This window comes from Botryllus schlosseri, chromosome 3 (genome assembly GCF_051294905.1).
Source record: "Botryllus schlosseri isolate E-star chromosome 3, Bs_hap1, whole genome shotgun sequence".
NCBI lineage: Eukaryota > Metazoa > Chordata > Ascidiacea > Stolidobranchia > Styelidae > Botryllus > Botryllus schlosseri.
The window spans coordinates 18,939,684-18,965,059 of record NC_137238.1 but is presented as its reverse complement, the minus strand read 5'-3'; the positions used below and the strand labels follow the sequence as shown (position 1 = coordinate 18,965,059).

General features: G+C 39.8%; 2 protein-coding genes across 2 annotated transcripts in view; one reads left to right on the top strand and one right to left on the bottom strand.

The window, feature by feature from the left end:
• LOC145435942 (uncharacterized) overlaps window positions 1-25,376 on the top strand; it is a 293,102-nt gene that overhangs the window by 223,076 nt on the left and 44,650 nt on the right. The window lies entirely within an intron of this gene.
• LOC145435302 (microfibril-associated glycoprotein 4-like) lies at window positions 14,131-17,552 on the bottom strand. The gene is made up of 5 exons (XM_080312604.1): window positions 17,139-17,552; window positions 16,949-17,076; window positions 16,795-16,891; window positions 16,202-16,298; window positions 14,131-14,664 (listed from the first exon to the last, which is right to left on the bottom strand). The coding sequence occupies exons 1-5, from the start codon at window positions 17,470-17,472 to the stop codon at window positions 14,355-14,357; spliced, it is 966 nt and encodes a 321-aa protein (XP_080168730.1). The 5' UTR covers window positions 17,473-17,552; the 3' UTR covers window positions 14,131-14,354.

Genomic DNA, 25,376 nt, shown 5'->3' with positions numbered 1-25,376 from the left:
CACCCATCTCCCGATGGAACACCTTTGACGACCATTTGGTGGGTCGTAACTCGTAAGTAAGTCACAAGGTTCCGAATCACAAGTCAATCTTACTCTTATAGTATTGACTCGAATCGAATCTAAACGAGTCATTTTACATTCACATCCGATTCAAGTCCGAGTCGAAGTCAGGGTACAAAGTCTCAAGTCCGAGTCGAAGTGTTGAGACTCGAGATCGATTCATACTGTACGTTATCGAGTGCACATCGAGTTCAACTCATATCAAGATTTTAAGGCTTCCACGCTAGAAAATAGCATCAAAACTAGAATTGCCGTTGACAAATTAGCTCTTAGCGGTAAGAAGCGAATCGTTTCAGTACTCGACAGAATCATCTCTCATAGACTAGACTCGAATCATCACAAATGATTACTGGATTGAGATTCGGGTACTTAAATCATTGCGCCCGGAGAAACGGATTATGGCAAGGATCGCGTAGAAATATTGAGATTGAAAGGATTTGGACATATTCAAGCTTAAAATTGACAAATGCGAAATCTTGATTTCGTGTGGGCTTAATATCGCAGTCAGTCCTATAATCAAGCATTTGCATATTTGATCAGTAAGCGAGTACTTCTAGGTCTACTTCAAGTAGAGTTTGCCGACTCACAGTACCAACTAAGCCTTGATTTCACGACGTTACTTCTACTTGAGTACCAACGCTGCCTATTTTGACCATATCTGAGTATTTGTGGCAGTTACTGTCATGTGCGCTGAATCAACATGATACAGTGGCTCCAAACTTTTTTGGATGTCGGAGCCGCATTTCAAACTTCAGATTACGTATGGAGCCGCATGAAAACACTCGAGTAGGCTACTAGTAACGCAAATGCAAAGGTAGCTAGCCTACCTCTGGATCTCACCACCCAGCTAATTCAGAAGCAAGCACATAGACTTAGATGCTATATCGGTTATTTTACCATTGATAGACGCAGATTGGCGAGTGCTATACATTGAAATAAACTGAAATTGCATATAATTACTACAATATACTATTATGTCGTTATGTGATAGCTCAATTCATACATTCCGGTGTTTAGTGCACAAGTTTGCGGGGGATTATACGCTGCATGTTATTGCAATTTAGACTTGTCTATGAGCTGTTATTTTGATGTTAGTAAAATTTTGTCGAAATTTACTCTTCACAGACACGATATATAAAGGTCTTTGACCAGCAGAACGCAAGATATATCCAAAGTCTGACGGGTATTCATCCATGCGCTTGACGTTGGTCTGCAAGAATTCTCTTTCCCGGTTTTCAGAAGCGGCCTTGGTGGCGAATTAAGACATAATTAATGTCCCTCATTTTAACATTCATATACAGAAATTCACTATAATTATTCATAGAAACAAACAACAACTGTCGTTTATTATATTTCTGTGACATATTGGGAGGTCAATCAGAGCCGCAAGAAGGCTACCTCGGAGCGGCATGCGGCTCTGAGAGCATCGGTTGGGAATCACTGAACTGGTGAACATGAACTATTGCATCGCATACGACAAAATACCAGGAAACCGTCTTTTGTTTATTGACTGGAATGCCGACATATAGAGTGTCAAGAACTAAGAGCGCTGTTGAAAAAGAGGCTGGCGAAACGGATAATGATATGCTGCTGTTGACTCTCAAGTAGGGGAGATATGGTACCAATGAGACACTGGTACCGAAAGTACTTGAAAAATTATGTATGATAATCCCATGATTACACTCCGTGAATTTGTTTACAAATGTATGCTAGCGGATTTCATAGTTGCAAAATGTTCAATGATAATGTTCATTGAAATCTGCCAGAATGACAGCGTTGATAATATATCTTTACACATCCCGACTCTAAGAAACGTCCTGGTGCGTTTTAATGGGCCGAAACCACGCTTGGATTCTGCGGGTGAAATCGGGGTGGTCAATATGATATTAAAAAATATAGTTACTGCAGCAAAGTTGATAGAAAGCGATTTTTCAACCATAGGAATTTTGAAAGTTCACTAGTGGTTACTACTTTGGAAAAGATGTATTGAGATATAAACAAGTCAACTCGAGTCGAGCAATGTCGACCATCGGGTGATATCGAGACACCGTTTGCAGTAGACCACATGCTTCAGATCATGATACCCAATTTCGTTCCAACTAGAGACACAGCCTCTGGCACCAGCACTGTAAAAGTGAATAACAAGGCGTCTTTATCCTCGCTTATACGTCAGCCATTCATGTTTATCGAAATACGTTGGAAAAACGGTAGGAGGAGTGCGCTTTTCTCCCGCGTACGATTAGATCAATGGACAATTTATAGGCTGATAAGGACCGAGTTTCTGAGCCTCTAATTATTGCTCTGAAGCAGGGGCGGGCAACATACGGCCCGCGACGGGATTTTGTGCGGCCCGCCGACAGTCTACGGTCTTACGTGATGAAATGGCCCGCGTCGCCGTCTACAGGCAATTAGGCGCAAAAATTTTCGATCATGAACAATAGCAAGACAAAGCTACGTTCCAATACAACTGCTGTTCATCGCATTGACGTGGCCAGGGGCTAATGGGGCCACGCCGTTCCCAATTTTTCGAAAATATACGTAATATCTGTAAATAGTGGAATATTTTCGGGTAGATAGATTCAAACTAAAAAAAAATCGCGAGCTTTAGTGTCTCTACGTGTCTCTTTAGTGTCTCAACGTACGTGTCTTGATTATGAGAATACAGTATCATAGATACACTATAATAGCCCAAGGACGTTGGGTTGCAGGAGTTTTCAACAAAGTAATTAAGAATGAACTTGCCCGAAGTGAATAATCTGCGATAAGCTCATGAATGTGTGTATATTCTTATGCCATGATCAATGTTCAAAATTATTATTATAATTACTGTAAATTTTGGAAGAAACCTCTTGCTCACACACTCATTAATTTCATTCATTTATGAAAAAAATATTCGCGCTTCGCGTGACTACAAGCCCATATTGCACTCTGATTTTTTGATCAGATTCATATCACCGATTCGCCTGTGAATCGATCGCCCAATCCAGATATAGTTCGAAATTGCAGAAATGTGTGCGTCTCCGAATTGTATGTACAAAGGGTATAGTACAGGGTAGGATGGACGGATCCGCGGCTCTTTTCCACGGATTTGATTGACCGAAGAGAATAGCAGACATGGTGACGCATATAAGACAACGCAATTTTCTAATATACATTGTCTTCTTGATCTACGGCGCGAAATGAACGGCGGCTGACGTGACATTCACATGCAACTACAAACTCGGATTACAAACAACACCATAGCTTCTACGTTCTTGAATGGTAAGTAGCTCTATAGTACCGGCGATAAATTGTATAGGCGTGTAGCTACTAGCTACACGTTATATGTTCCCGCCGAATACTTTGAGAATTGAGAAGTCGATCAGTATTTAGGTTTTCGGAATCATTGTCGCAGTTCCATTTAATTAATATCAGTTATAATAAATTCTAAGCTATTTACGATGAATTGCGTTATCAATGGTCAGGCTTAGCCCGTCCGTGCCTTACCGCTCAATTCACGCTTTATTTTGGACTAATAAATATGCAAATTGTGTGAATTCGGCAGAGAACAGTTCAAAATCTAGAAATTCATAAACATCAATAGAAAATACCAAAATCAAATGAAGGTTTCACAATTTTCGTTCACTCATCCTGACGACAGGTGAGACACTTCCTGACTTGCCCCCCTGTCCCCATGTCACAGATGTATCACAACTTAGGGTGGGCAGGCCCATCATTTTGATGTTTGACTCCATCTCCACATGCGATCACAGGTTCTAGCATTTGAAAGGAGCATCACGATGAGCCTACGTTCTCATAACGCAAGCTTCGCATGGTCAAATAAGGCAACCAGAGTGATAAGTACGACTTTTACATGGAAAATGTGGCACACACGATGAATCTCATGTAGTGAGTTCGAATAAGTAGGCTACTACCAAGACGTTACGATTTTTCAATTGTGACGTCACAGTTTGTTCACGGATTAATTTCTCAATCAAGAACATTTCACACATACAAGTCTCGTTATACAATTCGATGCGTTAGTGAAAATGTTTCTGAAAAGTTTGTTGATATCGCAATAACCAACACCGGTCCAATTACGTCATAATTTAATAATCAAGTCATGATCGACTATTACAAAATCTCGTATGGCAAACCAATGTGAGGGATGTTTACAACATGATAACTTTCAATGTAACACCAGCGTTCGATCGTAAGAAATGAATTCTCAACTACATTGGACAGACATTCAGATCTCGTATACTCAAAACATAATATATATTAATCTCAAGTCGCGTGCGCCGTGTAGTAATTACTTTTGTCTTACAAAATATACCGAGTAGTAATTACTTTGGTCTTGTAGAATAGACCTCGGAGTAATTATTTCATCTTACAGAATAGTAACAACTTTTACAGTTGAATAAAAAAGACGATTCGTCGGCATATGAATGCAACCGAACTTGGTATGGATTTTAGATTGTAGTGATTGTATGTATACTCGCGTAATTTTGTCTACTTTTCATACGGATACTGTTGAGTTGGTCGGGTAGGTTACAAACGGATTTACTTGACAAGGTTTTCCTGATTGACTCTTTGGAGTATGGCAAGATGTTAAAATGTCGAGACGTAATACTATTTCCGTTAACTCAATTGCAACAAAAAATAACCAGATAACTTGTTCAAGGTTTCGACAAAGTAGATTGAAATATTCCGATTCCGATGTAACTCATCGCATCGCAACTCGATCGCGATATGCACAAAGTGGTTGTCAAGTTAGAAATGTTTACAACAACGGGTGCTATTTCATTGATTGACACAATTGTGTGGTAAAACATTAAAATATCGCGATGCCATAGTGATATTATTTACTGAAACTCTATTTGACAAACGGAAAACCCAATCGTGAATAGAGTTGTAAGGTTTCATTACTTGTTTCAAATCAATATGCGTATCATCTCGAAATGTGATTGGGTTGAAAGTTGGTAGTCATGTTTGTCAAACCTATTTTAATTCACACTATGCCAAAGTCAAAATATTTCATTTTTGATTATCTCAGTTTACCTATTACATCTGACGAATGGATTCCGACACTTGGATTATTTGGTGATGCTAGGGTTGGCAAATGATAAGATGTGTGTATTTGTTAAGAGTTTGATTTCAAGTTGACCAATTAACAAAATGATTGAATATTTTCGGTAAAGAGATAGTTGGTATTGATTCTATAGGTGTGAAAACAGCGGCGCGGAATGTGCGAATAATTCGATGCGGTTGAAGTTGGTGTCAGTAATATTCAGGTTACGTTCGAATCAAGAGATCGCGTTAAAAGGATTTCTCAAAGGATTAGAGTTGGACCGAATTAATACATTTAGATACGAATCAACTTGAGTTGTGTAGTGAGTTTCATTTCAAGTTGACAAAATAACACATTCATTGAATATTCTCATGATTCTTATCACGCAACCAGGACCGTAACAGCACTTCGTCAGCCCCCCCCCCAAAAAAAATGCTAGTCCTGGGCCCCCCATATGATGATATGATGATGACTTTAATCCTCTCTTCCCCCGCAATCAGATTTACCGGTTGAGCTCAGTGAGGTGTCTCGGAAAATGTAGGGCCCGTAAACAAAATTTATACATATTCGGGCGGACCCGTTGGTAAGGTATAATGACATGGTTACAAGAGGTTATTTCGTGATCTTAAGTCCAAGTTTATTCATAAAATTTCATCTTTTCAAAACATCACAAGACTGCAATACAACGAATGGTAGGAAGATGCCGGAACGACTAGGAGTAGTCTTCGGGGATCAGATCTCCTGTCTGCTATGTCAAAAGACATTGAAATCGCCCAAACGTACTAAACTAAAAGACGCACACAATTTCAAATTGGCATTCCTACACGGGCAAATAATTTTTCTCTTCGGAATGGTATTTGTCTCGTGGGGTTCAGATTGCCAGGACAGGAACATTCGTCGGCAGCCAGTTATAGTCAGTTCCATACCAATACCGAGAAAACCATGACCGATAATGGACATTACCGAGGATGCATTTTCCAAGAATAGACATTACCTAGAATGGACTTCACCGAGAATGGTCATTACCGAGAATGGACACCACCGAGAATGGATATTACCGAGAATGTCCAATGCCAAGAATCTAACTCACTGGAACGGGCGATGTCGAGATTGATACCCGAAAATCGACACCGAAGTGGCAACGCCGTGATGCACATACACACGACCTGTACATATTCATAACATGACTGCATTGCATATATTGTATTCTCGGCAATGTTCATTCTCGGTGCTGTCCATTCTCGGTAATGTGCATTCTATGTGGTGTCCGTTCTCGGTAATGTCCATTCTCGGTGGTGTCCATTCTCGGTAATGGAATTCTCGGTAATGTTTTTTTCGGTATTGACCGGATACCCATTTAGGCGCTGATGGACAATTAAAGATATATGTATATTGTATATATATCGAGTTGTCGGTCAGCATGAGAAGAGCAGTCCTTTTAGGCCAAGGTTTTCTCGCAGTCGATCGTTCTGGCTTCTGGCACACTTTTCGTAGTGGCATGTAGACATGGCCTAAAGCTTCACATGTTTTGGTCCGTCGTGGCGCGGTAATGGCCGACGCCGAAATGTTCATTTATATAAATCATGCGTATTTTTTTCTCGGACGAAGGGTACCCAATAATTAAGATAATTGACACTATTAAATTAAAATTAAAATTGCATTAATTTTCAAAAAAATACTCTATAATTTATGTTAATTCACGAAATAATTTTGAGCCCCCTTCGAGCTCTCCCCCCCCCCCAATTGGGGGGTTTGGTGTGCGGCAGTTACGGTCCTGCACGCAACTAAAGTCAACCACTGTTCCGAAGTGTCAAAACATATAGCGATCGCCGGAAAGTGTCAAATTGTGGGTTTTCGAATCACCGTCTGCGACGGTTCTGTGACAAACTTAATTACCAAAATATTACGTTGAGAATGATTCCTACCTCTGTAACATCAAACCACGAGAGATGGTTATGTCTGAGGTGTTACCTTGTCAGTGACCGCGAGATTTGTAATCTCTTGTTAAACGTAGTTGCCGAGTTGTACAATATACTTTTCATGCGTATACAATTACGAAGGGGAGGAAAATGAAAATGTTATTACCACTGTAAGAAGGTTGTTGTATGTTGATTTGATTTTTCGGGGTAGTAACCCTATCATTCGCATATGGCAAACAAAATCATTACCGTGAATACATGTAACTGGCTCGCTCGGTCTCGACCAATGCAAAATAGATGGTTCGTTTTAAAACCGTAACCGCGTGTAAGTCGATGCGATTTCTACATCCGTGCATTCAGTCACGCCGATTCCATTTTAATACGGGTCCACAGGTACGAAACACACACTAACACCGTAAACAGAAGACGATGATTTTGATTAATAAAAATATTTCTTGACTACATCAGAATGTCTAGGTTGTAGAAAGTAAATACTTTTATGGCGTTGTGTGGTTAATGAACGCGATTGGTTACAAGTATGAGGAAAGAAAATTTATTTTTTTGTATGTGGCAGTTTGTGAGGAAATGAAAATAGATTCGTGGTTTTAATTGGATTGTGACTGTGCTGTTATAATGTACGTTTCAATAGGAGACTTGACGCTGAACAACAGTTAGACTCACAAAACAAATTCGATGTATGATTTGTCACTAGTGTGCAAAGGGTTAGGAATATTTTTGTATGATGATATATTCTAGCTGTTTTGTTGTGAGGACAATCATATGATGACTCAGCACTTTTCGTTAGCAAAGTAAATTGTTTTGCGCGTTAGATTTGTGGAGCGTAAGTCGAATACATACTCTTTTGAGGAAGTAACAAGATTACTGCGATGACGTTGATAGGTCTCTCAAGCAGTGACCATGGTTTTGTTTTTGAAAGATGTATCGATATCGAAATAATATTTCCTAAAAGTGAAACTCGGATAGATCCCGTGAATGTGTAGGGCTTACGATAAACATATATTGTATACATGCAACTTTGTTACAAGAACTATGATATTTCTGTAAGTACTATAGTTGTGTGTTGGATTATTTGAATATTTAGATGCGTGACCATTCGTGTAAAAAAGTTCTTGTGACATCAAAAACAGTTTGTAGAGTCTAACCAACCATATAGTTTCGTAGTGTGAGGATATCGAGTAAAGTCGATTACTTTGTGTGATGAAAATATCCTTCGTACTTTTGTAAGAGTTGTGAGGATGATCATTCGTATCCTACAAAGTAACTAGTTGATACTACAAAATATTGAATGACCGCTAACCAGACATGGGGTAACCGTGATTAGTAATCGTAATCGATTACGACGATTACAGCATTTCCAAGTAATCGTAATCGCAATCGATTACATTCGAAAAAAATCCGAAGTAATCGTAATCGTAATCGACTACTTCACATATCTAATCGATTTCTTTGTGAAAGAACGATTACTTTTCATTTGTGCAATGCCCATGACATGAACTGAACTATGAACATTCATGAGCATTGAGCAACGCAGATTGTGAAAACAGGATTTGGATAGCAGAAATGTCTGGTTTTCAAACGCCTCTATAATCATTATTACGTCACAAGTATTAGCTTTGTTCTTGATTGCGTAACGAATTATCCGCACGTAGTAAATAGATATTAGATGTAAATAATGTAGTACTGTGATTGTAAGAACACCCGCTGTGGATTATGTCACTGCACTGATCATTACACTGCACACGCCACTACCTCGCATCAGGATAATAATCACCACACGGCCTAGTTTAGTTTCGAATAGTAGCGTATATGTACAAATTGTAGGCTACATTGTACAATGTATAGATGTTTCGTTATGCTTAGGTAAACGCAATCTGACCGTAGCTGATTGGCGAGCGGTAGGCCTATTTACGTATACAATGGACAACGATTTGAAATTTTGTACCCGTCAAATTGAACATGACAATTTCTACATCGAAGCATTAAAAACCAGGCTGCTGATAAAAAAATCATAACCGAGCCGTTATTTTCCGTTACTCGTATAACGGCAGATCGAAATATATGTATTAAGTGGATTGCAGTCAGAAGTTGATGTTTACCTTATCATATTCTCATACGGCCCTACTTAAAACGGGAAACAATTGTTCCTTCGCAATTTTATACTCATCATTCGGATATGCCACTAGCGATCCCCTTACACACCATGTTAGCGTGGATTTCAGCTAGAATCAGTACCGAAACAGCACTTAGCCACCGCCATTCTCACAAATCGGGATCTTGTGCTCCCCATAAGGCGATCAATAAAGCTTGTGGCGGGCGAAGTCCCCCAGAACCCCCTTAAAGGCCGGGCTTTTCACAAGAACTGGAAAACACGATTTGATGCGATGGATCCGCTGTGAATTTGCTGTCAAGTCGCGCCAGGCGCGAATATTTAGGCACATAATTTACGACTATAACTTTATTGTATGGTGTTAACTCGTGACCTCCTGTCTGCTATATAGTCATCAGACATTGGAGTCGCCCAAACGTAGCGGACGAAAAGAAAACTAAACGAAAAACTTTTGTGAGACGCACCAAAAATTGTCATTTATGCACGTGGTTCATCATTTTCCTCAGTGAGTGCCCCCGGTGGCATTTGTATTGTGGGGCTGAGATTGAAAAGACTATTCTTCGCGACCATCCAGCGCGGCTATGGACAATGGACAAATACACAATGTTTCGGCCAATGTAGCATGTCTTGTTGTGTTGCGGCGCGGTATTGGCTGGCACCGAAATGCCTATTTCTGTGTGAATCATGCCATGGTATATTATGTCATACACAGGAAATGACGTCATTATATCTCATTTAAAAATAAAGACCTTCTCTCATGAGGCCTTTTCATCGCATTGTTGTCTTCCAAAGATAACTTCTCAGAAGCAAAATGAATGTAATCGTGAGTAATCGTGATTACTTTTCCAAAGTAATCGTAATCGTAATCGACTACTCGCGGATTTTGCTGTAATCGTAATCGTAATCGTAATCGCGTGATTCATAAGTAATCGTAATCGCAATCGATTACATTCATGAAGTAATCACCCCATGTCTGCCGCTAACACACTGAGTTCATAACCCAAGATAGTGAAAATTGTTTACTGTTAGACTAACATAATTCGTATCCAGCAAAACGATAGACACCAAAGGTTCGATGGAGTTTAAATCTAGATTGTATTAAGCGAAGTGATGAGTACCTCCAGTAATAAAATCGAAACGGTCAAAACAAATTTCTGTGTCTTGGTTGTTGTAAATAACTATTTGGTATGATATTAGTTGAGTGTGTGACAATTCGTATCTGTCGAGGTTGAATGTTTAACCATATCGAAATGAATCCAGAACACATGAAGTATGCATTGATCACAATAGAATCGATGAGAATGTTAACCACGTAGAGTGTGTTTGTTTGAAAGTCATTTCCAATACGGTTACTTCGATCGGTATTAATTCCATGTCATACAAAAAACATGAAACCATTGTACAGTTTCGTTTTACGAGAATATCGAGTAAAGTTGATTATTTTTTGTGTGTGGAAAATATCTTGTATTGATATTGCACACTGGTTTCGTTACCCAAGTGAGTGAAAATTGTCTGCGGCTGGACAGATATGATTTGTATTTAGAAAAAACGACCCACACCGATTAAGCGACGCTGTTTAATATCCAATGAGTGGGTGAAATTTCTTAGGGGTTTGATTTAGGTAGTTAATTGCCGGTGATTCGATCACATACAAGTATATGGTCTTTTAGTGACTGAATATTGTGACGACATTTACTTTGACGAATGACAATGGGAAAATTTCCAATTTCACTGATCCTGTGCGTTGCACAAATAGTTCTAGTATGCAATCAGTGAACATCACTTAGTATTGTGACGACATTTACTTTGACGAATGACAATGGGAAAATTTCCAATTTCATTGATCGTGTGCGTTGCGCAAATAGTTCTAGTATGCAATCAGTGAACATCATACAAATTGACAACGGCTTTCAGTAGTTTGGTTAGATGGTGACAATTATTCTGGAGGTTCAAATCGATATCACTACTATGAACAGCAATACAAACACATTTTTGTAATTTCAGTGTAGCACATACTTCGATTTTATTATTGCTATGAGTTTTGTATTAACCAAGTCTGTTAAATAGGATGTATCCAACTAGCATACCTCTATTTACTGGTTTGCTGATCAAAGTCTCAGAGTGTGACCTGGTAATGTTTCACATTTCACGCATTCGACAGAGAGTGTGAACAGAGTTTAACACGGATTAAATGACGCCGCCTGGAGTCCAAAGTGATTTTTTCGTACTGTGTAAGGTTCGTATGTTTCAATTCACTGTCACAGATTCTGACAATAATGTATTGTACCGATTGTTAACCAGCAAACAAAATTGTTGTTTCATCTTTAGTCTTGGTAACTGGAAACAATTACATTTGTAAAATATTTTCTGATATCCGCGATACGCAGAGTGATTTGTACCAAGGTGGAATAATTTTCCAATCAAGAACATTTCAGACACGTATAGTTTTACAACTCAATATGTTAATAACAATGGTACTGAAAAGTTTGTTGCTGTCATAATAACCTCTACCACAACGCCGGGTCTAATTAACACGAATAATTTAATAATCAAGTCATGATCAACTATTACATATGTCAAATCAATGTATCAATCCTTGTGTTTACAGCATGATAACTTTCGATATAACACCAGCGTTCGATTGTAAGAAATGAATTCTCAACTACGTTGGTCAGACTTTCAAATTTCGCATACTCAAACATATTATGTTAATCTCAAGTCGCCTGCACCGAGTAGAAATTACTTTTGTCGTACAAAATATACCGAGTAGTAATAAGTTTGTCTTGTCTAATATACCGCGTAGTAATTCCTTCATCTTACAGAATAATAACGACTTTTAAAGTTGAATAAAAAAGACGCATCGTCATGATATGAATACAACCGAACTTGTTATGGATTTTAGGTTGAGGTGATTGTATGGACTCGTGTATGCTTGGTTGTTTTTCATACTGATACTGTTTGAGTTGGTCGGGTAAGTTACAAACGGATTTACTTGACAATGTTTTTGTGGTTGACTCTTTGAATATGGTAAGATGGTAAGATGTCGAGACGTAATACTATTTCCGTACACTCAATTACAACAAAAAAATAACCCGATAACTTGTTCAAGATTTCTTTTGTTCCAAATCAATATGTGAATAATCAACTATTGTGACAAGTTGAAATGTCGTGCTGAAATTGCGAGTGGGAACAGTAGGCGCTTGTGTAAATGCGAAGACAGCGAGATGGTGATCGTGTGAATAAATTAATCTGAAATACAACGGAGGGAAAGTTTGCGAGCATGTCTGACAAGCCTACTTCAAATCGCGATATGACAAAGTAGGTTGAAATTATTTCGATTGCAATTCAACTCATCGCATTGCAACTCGATCGCGTTATGTGCAAGCGGTTGTCAAGTTGGAAATGTTTACAACAATGGGCGATATTTCATTGATTGATTCTATTGTGTGTAGTAACACATTAAAATATCGCAATAGTATTTACTGAAACTCTATTTGACAAACGGAAAACTGGATCGCGAATAGAGTTGTAAGTTTCAAGGATTGTTTCAAAGTATAATCTTGAAATATGACTGGATCAAAGTTGGTAGTCACGTTTGTCAAACCTATTTCAATTCACACTATGCCGAAGTCAAAATATTTCATTTCGGTTTATCTCAATTTAGCTTATAGTACATCTCGCGAATGGATTCCGACGCCCAAAAATAACTGGATCGTTATGTCTGATGCATTATCCTGTCAGCGACGTAGGGTTTTACAATCATTTCACACCTTTTTGAATAAGCGTCAACTTCGCAAAGGATTAGGGTTGGATCAGAAATAAGTGAGAATTTGTCGGTATTCGATTCACCGTCTGCGACGGTTCTGTTATTCGTTACTTATTAAATCTTACCAGTGAAATCTAGTTAGTTCTGTGACATACTGATTACCAACATATTACATTGTGAGCGATCGGTATGTATGTAATAGAAAGTCACGAGTGATCGCTATGTATGACGTGTTATCTTGTCAGCGATCGCGGGATTTGCAACCCATTTCACACCTTTTTGAAGTGTTAGTTTGTGAACGAGACTATTGTTGGTATTGGAATCACCGTCTACGCCGGTTCTGCGACAAACTAATTACCAAAATATTACTTGTGCGTGATTCCTACCTCGGTAACACGAAACCACGAGAGATGGTTATGTCTGACGCGTTATCTTGTGAGCGATCGTAGGATTTTACAAATATTTCACACCTTTTTCAAGTGTTAGTTTGCGAACGCGGCTATTGTTGGTATTGGAATCGCCGTCTACGACGGTACTGTGACAAACTAATTACCAAAATATTACCTTGCGAGTGATTCCTAGATTTTGCAAACTATTTCGCACCTTTTTTGCTGAGAGTACGACATGTCGCCGCGGGCATAAGAATAACAATATATCATTGTCGCACTCACCGTAAACGTTGGGATTAACCTGAATCGGTCATATATAATAATATGCAATATATACATCAAGTAAGGATCAATCACGTGACTATTTACTTGAAACATAATCAACACCATACGAAGTACGACTTGCCAACGCAGTCATATAAGACACCACACGAGAGATGACTATACACGAAAGCACGACATGCCAACGCAGCCTATACATGAAATTACGACGTGCGAGAGATGCCTATACCTAAAAGCACGATGTGCCAACACGAGTTCTCAATACGACATGCAAGTGATGCCTATACTTGAAAGTACGACATGCGAGCGCACCCATAAGAACACATTACGATGTGCGAGCGATAGGGGGGGTCAAAAAGTACGATGTGCCAACACGAGTTTTCCATACGATGTGCGAGCGGGCCCATAAGAGCCCCATGCAAAAACACCAATGTGCCAGCGATCACATACACTACTTACGTGCGTTTTAAAACCCACAACTAGATCTAGAACTAGCCTGTCAACTAATTAGGTCAGTAGTTTGTACAAGTCTGCTGGAATAAGTAATGCCTGCCCGACTTTTCAGTGTTTTTTCATTTGATCAATAACCGTCTTGCCCTAATATTCTTGAAAATGAATTTTTACGGCTTAAAAACACCGGGACTGCGAGATACCGCTATGAAGTTTTAATCACTGCATTGATACGTCGGTGTGACGCCACAGTCATACTAGAGGAAGGATCCTTTCGAAGTGTGACGTCACAGATCTACAACAGTCAATTTTACAATCTTTTGCGAAACTTCATCTCCGAGAAGCGAAGGAGGTTGGCGGTACGACCATCCCACCAAACCATTCCTTTGTCGCCTGTTTTGTGGAAGTTTCCATTCAGATTGGTGTGGTAGCAGTCGGTATACCAAAAGCCTCCTTCGTAGTCGAAAGCGCAATTCCCATCTGACCGACCATCGTGATCCGCGTCGTTCGTTGTGAATTGTTGATTGTATTGATATCTGAGAGCATCGAAGGTTGCATTCCCGGAGAATCCGGATACGTGCAGTCTGTAGAAGTCGGATCCGGGGCCGATGCTGAAGTTGCTGGAGAATGAGAATCGTTCAGTTTAGCTCAGCATCACTGACTTGAACAGACTTGAACAGGGAAATTAAACCACGAAAATTCGGTTCGGTTTATTAGCAATTTTTATCAGTTCAATCCACCACAAAAATGAAATGAATAGAAAATTAAAAGATAGGAAGAGATAGGATAGAAAATATAGGAAGGGTCGAAACGACTTGGAGTAGTCTTTCGAATCAAACACCCATCTGGCGTTGGCGTGGAAAAAAGGAGGCATGCACACTGAATGAAAAGCAAAAGAAGAGAATAGAAAAGGACAGGTGACAAAAAAGGTGACATGTGTCGGAAGGCGAGATCGATGGCTCAGGTAATCTTGAGGGCGAACTAGTATTCATTTAGTAGAAATTGCTTGTATTTTGACTTGAATGTGGACATGGACAATGGACATGCTCGGCGACTGTCGGATTGAGTTTTCAACTCAGTGTAGAACAATAAATTAGCTTTCGCGGAGATAAATCGAAGCCGATGTGTCGTATTTGTCGAAGAATGGCTGTCGTAACGACGCGAAGAGGTTTGAAACGACATCACCGACAATTTCACCCGGAGTTAAAAGATACATATCCATCTCGTATTAGGAAAAAACGTTGCTAGATAATAGTGCTGGGCGGATCGACAAATTCTCTGGTCCTACTCCGATCCTGTTTTTTAAAGCACTGGTCCGACTCCTTGGCCGGATTCTAGAAATGACCGTTATCCGGTCCGAAAAACTTCGATGATAATTATCTACTCACAGAATAGTATTGAATATTGATTGAAACAATGCAAACAGGAAATTTAAAACTCATAGATCAAACCCAACCCTTATCTGAAGTAATTATGCCAACTTGGACTTGACATGTGGTATTTTCATAAACGCTTCACTTTAACCATAGCAATTTACAGCGTAGCTACGCTGTAAATTGCTATGCTTTAAGGGTAAGGCTGCTATATTCTTAGTAAAAAGTACTGATCCGGATCCGATCCGAATCCGGCCGTTGCAGGAAAAGTATTGATCCGACTCCGAACCGGCTCCGGCAAAAATAAGAAAATCCGGGTTCATATCCAATCCGGCATCGGTCCATGCCCGGATTTACTAGCTAAGTGTCAAGCCCAGCAATCCATATTTCGTGGCATTGTTAAAATTTCCGACAGCGTTACAGAGGCATAGTTCAAAATCGCTTGGAATATCACTAAATCCGAGAAGTCAGCTAGAGGAGATGGGATTTTGAGAAAACGCTAGCAGACTGTACGAAGTCGTTGTTTCTGGAATTTAGCAACAAGGACAACATCACCTGGCAAATCTTGAAGCTACTGTTGTCTGTGACGAAAACAGCTACCGTAATTGGATACTTGCTCAGTGCTCGGGGATTGAAACAGAGAAATTTATTGAATTTTTATCAGTAATCTTTACCAATATAAATCTGAACCTAATGTGTACTAACCTTTCGCGGACCAGAGGTTGCCAACCACTGTTGATTTGTACAATGCACCGAAATACTAATACCGACGATTCATATTCACCTGTATTTAGCAACCCAATAAACACCATCTTTCGTGATCATTTTGATTTTCATCTCCATATTCCCTCCTTTAGTCATGTGATGCAATACTTCTAGGCCTGGGAGAAAGTAGATTGCCAGATTATTACAAACTAACATATGTGCAGGAGCTCTTGGTGTGCGCGCAGTGAAGAGATGGTGAAACAAATACTCCAATAGGCTAGTGCTCACTCTAAGCTCGCTCACACTGTCAATTTACTTTACCATAGATCTGCTAGATCACGACTAATGGATATGGCACCTCTTCGTAACCTCATAAAACAAGGGAACATTGTTCAATGCGATGATTGATATTATTCCATTATATGTAGGCCTAACTATAGATTACTAGACGACGTGCTGTTCAGTAACAATATTTGTGATATTGAATCACGCCCATTAGGTATAATGATATTTAACTGCCGATAGATTAAATAACTTTCACTCGTAGGCCAACTAATTAAGATTCGTCAGAAAAATATTTCCATACTCCTCATCCGTGCTCCTCATGATGTGCGGCTTGGCGCACTTTATTAGATCAAACCGGCCACAAAAGTTACATATAAAAAGTCATACCCAACCAATGATCTCCTTGCATGTCGCCAAATCCATTCGCATAATCATCCCAACCTCTGTAGAAATCAACGTCGCCGTTCATTCTTCGCTGGAAGATCTTTTATGAAATTTATATTCAATCTCAATTTTCTACTAAAACCGCGCCGCTACCTACGGTCCATTTTCCACCATCGTCAGTTACATCACATAACACATTCCTGATTCCGACCTCGGGAATGATCAATGTCGAAACACCGCCAATTTTGGCGCTGTCACAACTTCTCGGGGCGAATTTTTGAATGGCTAGAAATTACAGAATTCGTTTCACAATCGGCACTCGAAAAAAGACAGCGATGAAATCTCACCTTCCTCGATTTTTCTATCCACCCGTTGCTCGATAAGAGTCATATTAGCGACCCCTTTAGGGCCTCTAGGCCCGACTGGTCCAACTTTACCAGGGGGTCCGATTTCACAGGGTCTGCCAATCGTTATCTGTGGCCCAGGGTACCCGGTATTACCCTTCGGTCCAGCCTCACCCTCCCTTATACTTCCTACGGAGACCAAATCCGTGTTTTCATCCCATTGCTGGCACAGGTTGCAGATAGTTTCTTTGACAGGTGACGATTCAGCGTTTGTTGCACACGTTGGCGGTGTGTTGAAGGCAAATAGAAATAGCAAGCAAGGAATCATGATATCCATCTAATGATACAAACGACACCAAATGCAAACGTTAGAAGCTAGATAATAGATCAGATATGTCTTCGTGAGATGATGCCAACGTATAGATGCTTATTCCTTTATAAGGCATCCAATGAGACTTGGAAAAACTTACGCGTCAAAACGTCCCATCTTATACGAGGGCTGATACGTTAGTGTCTCAGACAAGGGAACTGCAACAGATTTGTTTCATGTAACACATCTACTCTACAGGTGGTCGGTAACGATGCACTTTTACTTCTATGAATTACTCAAGTAGGTTCTGCCTACATTCACTACTTACACACGTGGCAATGTTTTTAGACTACTTCCGCTTCTACTTAAATAGTTTTTGGAAGATAACTGCGTACTTTATATGCTTTTGATTACTTTATACATTTGGATGCGCACTCTTGGTCAAATCTACTTTGCGAAACGACTTACTTGAGTACTTTTGAGACCTATCATTTCTACTTCAACATGAAGAAGTTTTAACACGTTTCCTGAATAGCATCTTATACTAGGCTTACCATATTTTGGAAATCTAAAAAGAGGACACTTTTTCAGAAATTTGAGACTTGCAAAACCGGAGAGGAATTCTCAAAATTCGGTGAACTTTTCCCACTTTGTGATCGGTTGACTAAAAAAAAGGTCAACTTACCCGCTCACAGCCCAAAATACCGTTTCTTCCTCCACATAAAAAAAAAAGGTCAACTTTCCGGCTCAGAGCCCAAAATACCGTTTATTCCTCCACATTGCCGGGTGGTTGACTAAAAAAAAGGGCGTCCTCCGAGGACACTTTCAAAAAAGTCAAAAAAGAGGACAAATCCTCTTAAAAGAGGACGTATGGTAACCCTACTTATACTAGTTGGGAATCCAAGACGTTACACCTACTTCTACTTGGCTAGCCATTAGGGTTGCATATAAATTAAATGGATTTCAAAACATTTTCTAAAAATATGTTTCGAACAGTGTTTTTAAAAAATGTCAATAAAAAAATTGTTTTCTTTTTCAAACATTGTAGAATTATGCCATAAAAAACATAAAGTATGAGCCTACGGACAACATGCAACCGATACATTCGACGTATACGATGCGGAAAGGTTCAAAGATATTTTTTGGTCCGTTTATGACAGGAGTCGGAAGCCTTTTTCGTCAAAGAAGTCGCATTTACTCAATATTTTCAATTGCGAATGTCACTCCATTATGACTACTTAAAGATTTGAGACGTAATGGTAAACAAAAACAATCAAAAACATTTTTTGAACGATATCCATGTTTTAAACATGCTTGTTTTAGATTAATTTTTGTTTTAAATGATACTATAGGCCTTCTAGCAAAGTTGACTACTTTGGTCGCCTCGGCTTACCACACTTAAGAAAGCGAGGTATTCTAGAAGATGTTTTTATCGAAACTAACATATTTTTAAAATGCAGATTTTACGGTCATTGAATACATCAAATCTGATGTATTTCAAGTGAGAAGTTATGTAGCAGTGCGGCCACTGATGTTTTCAATATGTTCTGTGAGCACTATGCTCACCACAAATCTTTTAGCCCATTTTCTAAAAAACTCCGAACTGAGTTTGAACTTTTTACTTTCTCGAAATGTGGTGTGGATGTCGCACATTGGTGTTTCTGATTACAAATATCAAATTCTGATAGAAATATGCTGAGTATTACTATCATTTTCTCATTTTTGTCCTCATTGTTTCGCGAGTCGTATGACATCCCCGTTCTGGCATCTCTTGTTTGAAATTTTAAATTTACATTCAAAACGGATAGGGGCGAACCATAGATGGATTTAAGCAGGAGAATTAACTATTATCAACCAAGAAAGATTCATGCCTAAGACCTAATTGCTCTACATATCATCGCCAATCACAAGCACGCATTTACATTCTTCAAATTGAAAGATCAATGGTTTCATAACAAAATGAGCAGTAGGATAATTGGTGTGAGATTGATCTACTCCCTGTAAACCTGAATTTAGGTAGCCGTATGTTACACAGTTCTGACTCCATCAGCACTCAGTCCTCGCGAATGGCCGATTCTACCTCGTTCTCTTTCTGTATCGTGATCGGTCGGCAGCTTGCCTTTTTATAGGCTTATTTCTTTTTTCTGTCGCCTATCATTTACTTTTACCAAGCGCAGGAGCGCAGCGAATGACGTAGTCGACCCGATGATCAAGCAAGAAATACGTACCAAAGAACGTGATTGAATGGATTTGCAGGTGAGGTGGCGCATATACGCTCGAGATACCGGGATCGATTCGTAGCAATAGAACGTTCTTGAGCGTAGGAGGTGTGGGCCCTCTCTCCCCTGTGTCCTTCGTCCTTGCGGCAGCAAAAAAAACAGAACCAGACCCGATGAACGAGGCATTCAGAGAAGCCAATATACATGTATAGCAAATAGCAAGACAAATCGTCTAAAAAGAAGGGAAAAAGACAGCCAAATAAGGTTCACCCTCGCACATTGATATCGGGCACCAGGCCAAAGTGGATGCCAGATTGAGAGACCGTACTTGATCGTTTCGGCATCCTCCGATCTTTTCAATGCATCGCATTGTGTGTGTCTTGTGCAGATAAAAATATATAATCTGACGATTACTATTATTACAGAAGTTATATTTTTCACGAAAAAAACTACATCTAAATTTAGACACGGTCAGTGACGAAGTATTTCTGCTTTCTCAAAGTAGTCAAGTAGTTTTGATCTACTTTTTGTACTTGAGTAAATCAGATTTTCCACTACTACTACCAACACTTTAACATATTTTTTCATCCTGTGTACATGCCTCCTCTTTACATCGCCTAGGGCCCAGGCCAAGATGGGTGTCTGGTTTCAAAGACTACCCCCAGTCGTTTCGACACCTTCCTATCTTTTCATTGTATTGCAATTTTGTGGTGTATTGAACTGATCAAGATTGCTAATAAACAGAACTGATGCACACTTATCTAATGGTGAGCTATAAACAATTCTCATTTAACGCTGTCACCGATTTCAAACCGTATAAGCCAAAGTATGAGTATGGCAAGGACACTCGAAGAAATGTTGAGATTGAAAGGATTTGGAAATATTCCTGTTTAAACTAGGCAAATGCGAAATCTGAATTTATGTTGAAATATACTGTAGTCGGTAACCCTCTAACCTGGTATTTCTCGAAGTTATCGTATATATGTGTGCGGTAATCCAATATCTACCATTACCCCGCATTCGGCAGAATCACAACACCGTACTCTTACATTGACTGGAATGTCGATTTTTCGTGCGTGTACCCGAAGCCATTTTTCTTGCTGAACGACAGTTGAAAAGCAACTCTTTAAATGAATTTCTCGCGTGAGAAAACAATTCGTTCGCAACAATCCATGGTCGTCGTTGACATCAGTATGTGATCGAACAGAAAATGTGGTGGCCTTGAATCCCAAGGACGAAATGATATTTTAAATCCAATACCGTGACAGTGACAGATATCTCGGATAGAATACGTCATCTTATACGGTTTCCAACATATTTTTACGTACGTACATACCGCCCTCGCCTATGACTCGCCTTAGTTTTTGGTGTTGCTCTTATTCAGTGTTGGGATCAGGGCTTTGGAGCCGGAGCCGGAGCAAGGAGCCGGAACCCCGGAGCCTTGTATTTTGAGCGGAGCCGGAGCTGGGTCCGGAGCTCTAAATAAAACTCTGATGGATCCGGAGCTGAGACCAGTTGTTTGAAAAGTAGCTCCGGCTTCGATGTATTTTATAAGATGCTATGCTAATACTTTTGGCTGAATTCACAAAATGCTACAGTGATCGTGCAAAAAATTAAGAATTGGAGCCTCATTGGCCTCACTTTTTTAAACTAAGCATGTTCCAATTGTTCATACATAACGCGCTAAACCTTGGTATGCGAGATATGCCGTGCATCACTGTATTCTGGAACGTGGTTATTCGTCATACCCGTCATCAGCACAACACTCATGGGATGGCCAATAGAGCCGTTCGAAAAATATTGATCACTCAGTATTTCACAAAATGGGACTGCTGGTGCATATGTGAGTTGAGCAAATTAAGTAATGAGTGATTAGCCAGTGGTTCTCAAAGTGCGATACGCCGGTACGCGTACCACAGTGCTACACGAGAGCTTCTCAGATGGTACGCAAAGAGTGCTGTGAGTAATGTCGTACCTCAGATTGGCTAGCTTCTGCATAAGAAACAGTTGCAATTATCTTATTAAATGGTGCTTTCTTGCTATCCGTTGATGTTGCGGTATAGTACTACCAGGAATAACCAACAAACACCGGTATATTCAAGTGAAATAAGTACTAAGGTGGTATGACCTGTAGTGAAAAAGTTAGTGGTACGCCGTGTGGTAAAACAAGTTAGTGGTACACCGTGTGGTAAAACAACAAATTAGTGATAAGCGAAGGGAAAGAGTTTAAGAAACACTGAATTAGACGAAGCGTCGCCAGACGATAAACGTGACCTTGCTGTTCTTGCACATGCCGATTCGAAGGCGAGCACGATCATGCGGATGATCATGTTTTGCTCTAAGGATCTGCGAACGCAAATAGAGAACCGCATCCCAGAACGCCGTTATAGTCCGCGAACAATTTTCGCGATGCGAGCTACAGTCAATTCGATGCCGGGACCCTATGGTGTTGGATATAATAGAGCGGAATTAGCAGTGTTGGGATCAAGTCACTACCTTCGAGTCACGAGTCATTTCGAGTCATTGCACATTTTGGTTCGAGTCAAGCCAAGTCAATCGATTTTCGAAGGTGACTCGAGTCAAGTCAAGTTACTCGATTTTTGGAGGTGACTCGAGTCAAGTCGAGTCAAGTCAAGTCAAGTCACGAGTCAAGTCACAATTCAAGTCAAGTTGCTCTTTCGAAGTATGTGGCATGATTACGTCATTGTATTTTGCTAGCTGTCTGAAATACAGATTGAGTGGTCATTGATTCCGAACCGATGAACGAATATAGAGTTAAATATATACGCTAGAAGGCGCTGTATCGCTCACACATACGTAGAACTGATATAGTATGTAAGTAATTGCATAGCCTCAGTTCATAGTTACCAGCCAAAATAGAGAATAGAAAAACGAATTGGTGAAATGGAATACATTACCCATTTACAAATTAATATGATACAATTCGAGCCTGCGCCAATGGTTGAGAACTATATAAACTATATCAAAATTGAATTTCAATAAAACAAGAGGTTTGGTTAAGGTAAAAACAAAGAACAGAAATTTTGATATTTTTATTACTTTACAACTAGTTTACGACAACGTAAGCTGTTAAGCTTCGATCACTTCATTTGCGGTCAATTTATTTGTGAGGGAACAATTGAAGCTCAATTAAACGCACCATCATGGAATGATTGGTCGCTCTCATGGGTTACACCAGCGTTTCGCGAACAATCCGAACATATGCAAGATACAGTGATTTTATCAACACCGATTACTTGATGACTTGAAATTGACTCGTGAATTTTGCTCCGAGTCACGAGTCAATCCACATTTCTGATACGCCGAGTCAAGTCAATTCATTTTAGCAAAGTGACTCGAGTCAAGTCAAGTCATACGAAAAAGGTGACTCGAGTCGGACTCGAGTCAAGTCAAATCATGACTCGAGTCATCCCAACACTGGGAATTAGTGATTAAATGCTCGCTTTCCCGGATGTAATGATCTGTTTTATTGAATTTATTCTTGTCTGCTTGAAAGAGTCGCGTTCCTGAATTGTCGCGCAATGAGTGTGTATAGTTTAATTCGTTACTGACTCGGTGCACTATACACCAGATTCTCAGTGGCACTAGTTCTGCATTTATTTGTTTCTTTTGAAAGAAAACTATCTATATTCCAGTAAACTTGATCGACACCGGACGGACTGGTAACGAGCGCATCAATATCGAATTTCAACCAATTGGGCATTTGGTAGAAAGAGAATTTCTACTGCTATGGTCGCGACGGGCTCATGTTGCGCTTGCTGCAGTTAAACTTGAACAATCCAACAATTTAAAGATTACAGTCAACTGTATGGCTTGATATGAGCAAGTGCACCGCCGGTATTAAAACGTCGCATAAGTGTTTTGATGCGGTACGCAGCAATGCCGTGGACTGAGTTCTTTTGCGAATATGACGTTTTCGACAGTCGACATAGAGTAATTATGACGTCACCGGACTGTGCTTACTCTAACAAAATAGCGGTTCGGCGCGACGTAGAGTAATTGACTGAGAACTTCGATGGTTAACGGAGCCGGAGCCGGACCTGGAGCCGGAGCAGCGGTGTCAATGAGCTCCGGAGCTAATTTTTCATAGAAGAGAGCTTCGGAGCCGGAGCTTGAGCAGTTCGAAATTTGTGCCAAAGCCTTGGTAGGTATGACTTGAGTCAGACTTTAGTCACCTCTGTCGTTTGACTTGACTTGACTCGAGTCACTTTGTTAAAATGGCTTGACTTGACTCGGCGTATCAGAAATGTGGATTGACTTGTGACTCGGAGCAAAATTTACGAGTCAATTTCAAGTCATCAAGCAATTGGTGTCAATAAAAATCACTATATCTTGCATATGTCCGCATTGTTCGCGAAACGCTGGTGTAACATGTGAGAGCGACCAATCATTTAATGATCGTGAGTTTTGCTGGGCTTCTACATTGTTCTATCACAAATAAATTCACTGCAATCGATGTGATTGGAGCTTACAGCTTGGGTTGTCGTAAATTAGTAGTAAAGTAATCTAATAGAAAAATATCTATCTCTGTTTCACAGACTGCTCAGTGCTCATTGTGCTCTGTTCTCACCTTAACCAAACCTCTTGTTGGAAGTAACTAGAATTCGAATATAGTTTATAAAAGTTTACAATTCCCGTCAACCATTGGCGTAGGCTTGAATTGTATCTCTTGGATGTGTAGGGGCTAGTGTATTGTATCATATCAATTCGTCTCTACTTTCTGAGGTTCCGAATTCTATTCTATATTTTGGCTGAGACTGATGCTATACAATTACTTACGTAGTTTAGCAGCTGTACGTGGGTGTGAGCGATACAACGACTTTTTACATGTATATTTGAGTCTATACTCGTTCCTCGATTCCAAATAACTGACTATTCAATTTGTATTTCAAGCAGCTAGCAAAATGCAATAACGAAGTCATGCCTCGTACTTCGAAAAGGCACCTTGACTTGAATTGTGACTTGACTTGACTTGACTTGAGTCGACTTGACTCGAGTCACCTCCGAAAATCGAGTGACTTGACTTGACTCGAAGGTAGTGACTTGATCCCAACACTGCTCTGATTGCGTTTTGGTCGTATCAACCTCGAACTTGAACCTGGTTAGCATTTTCGGATTTGTTTCGTTGAGGGTACGCGATCTGAAGAAATTGAAATTGACAGTGTTAGTATAGGTATGGTCGTCTAAATACTGAATTCCTTTTATGTGGTGTAAAACTGGCATTGTTTTCTTTGTGTTCGAACAAAACAGTACCGCTGCTGATTAATACATTTGGTGTAGCGTACACCAGCGGCGATCAAGTAGTCATCATTGTTACTCAAGTAGAAGTAGTGCCGTAAATTTTTGCCCAATTTCAAGTAGAAGTAGCGATTTCCATGTCAGTAAAGGAATAAGTGTTCTAAGGCTATGTTTTGCCCAAAAACTGAAAACTATTAAGTAGAGTTAGCAGCAGAAGTAGTCTAAAAACCATACCCACTTGAGTATTTAGTGCGAGGAAGGGAAAACCTACTTAAGTACTCCGATAAAATGCAAATTCCTTGCTACTGACCGCATCTGCTTACAAGTATCCAGATGCATCCGATTAATTTCATGTTCAAGCAGGGCAATGGCTGTAAAACTGTTAAAATAAATGCATTGAAGTTCTGGAAATGCGCCATAAGCTATAGATGTCATATTTTCGTATATAGGCTG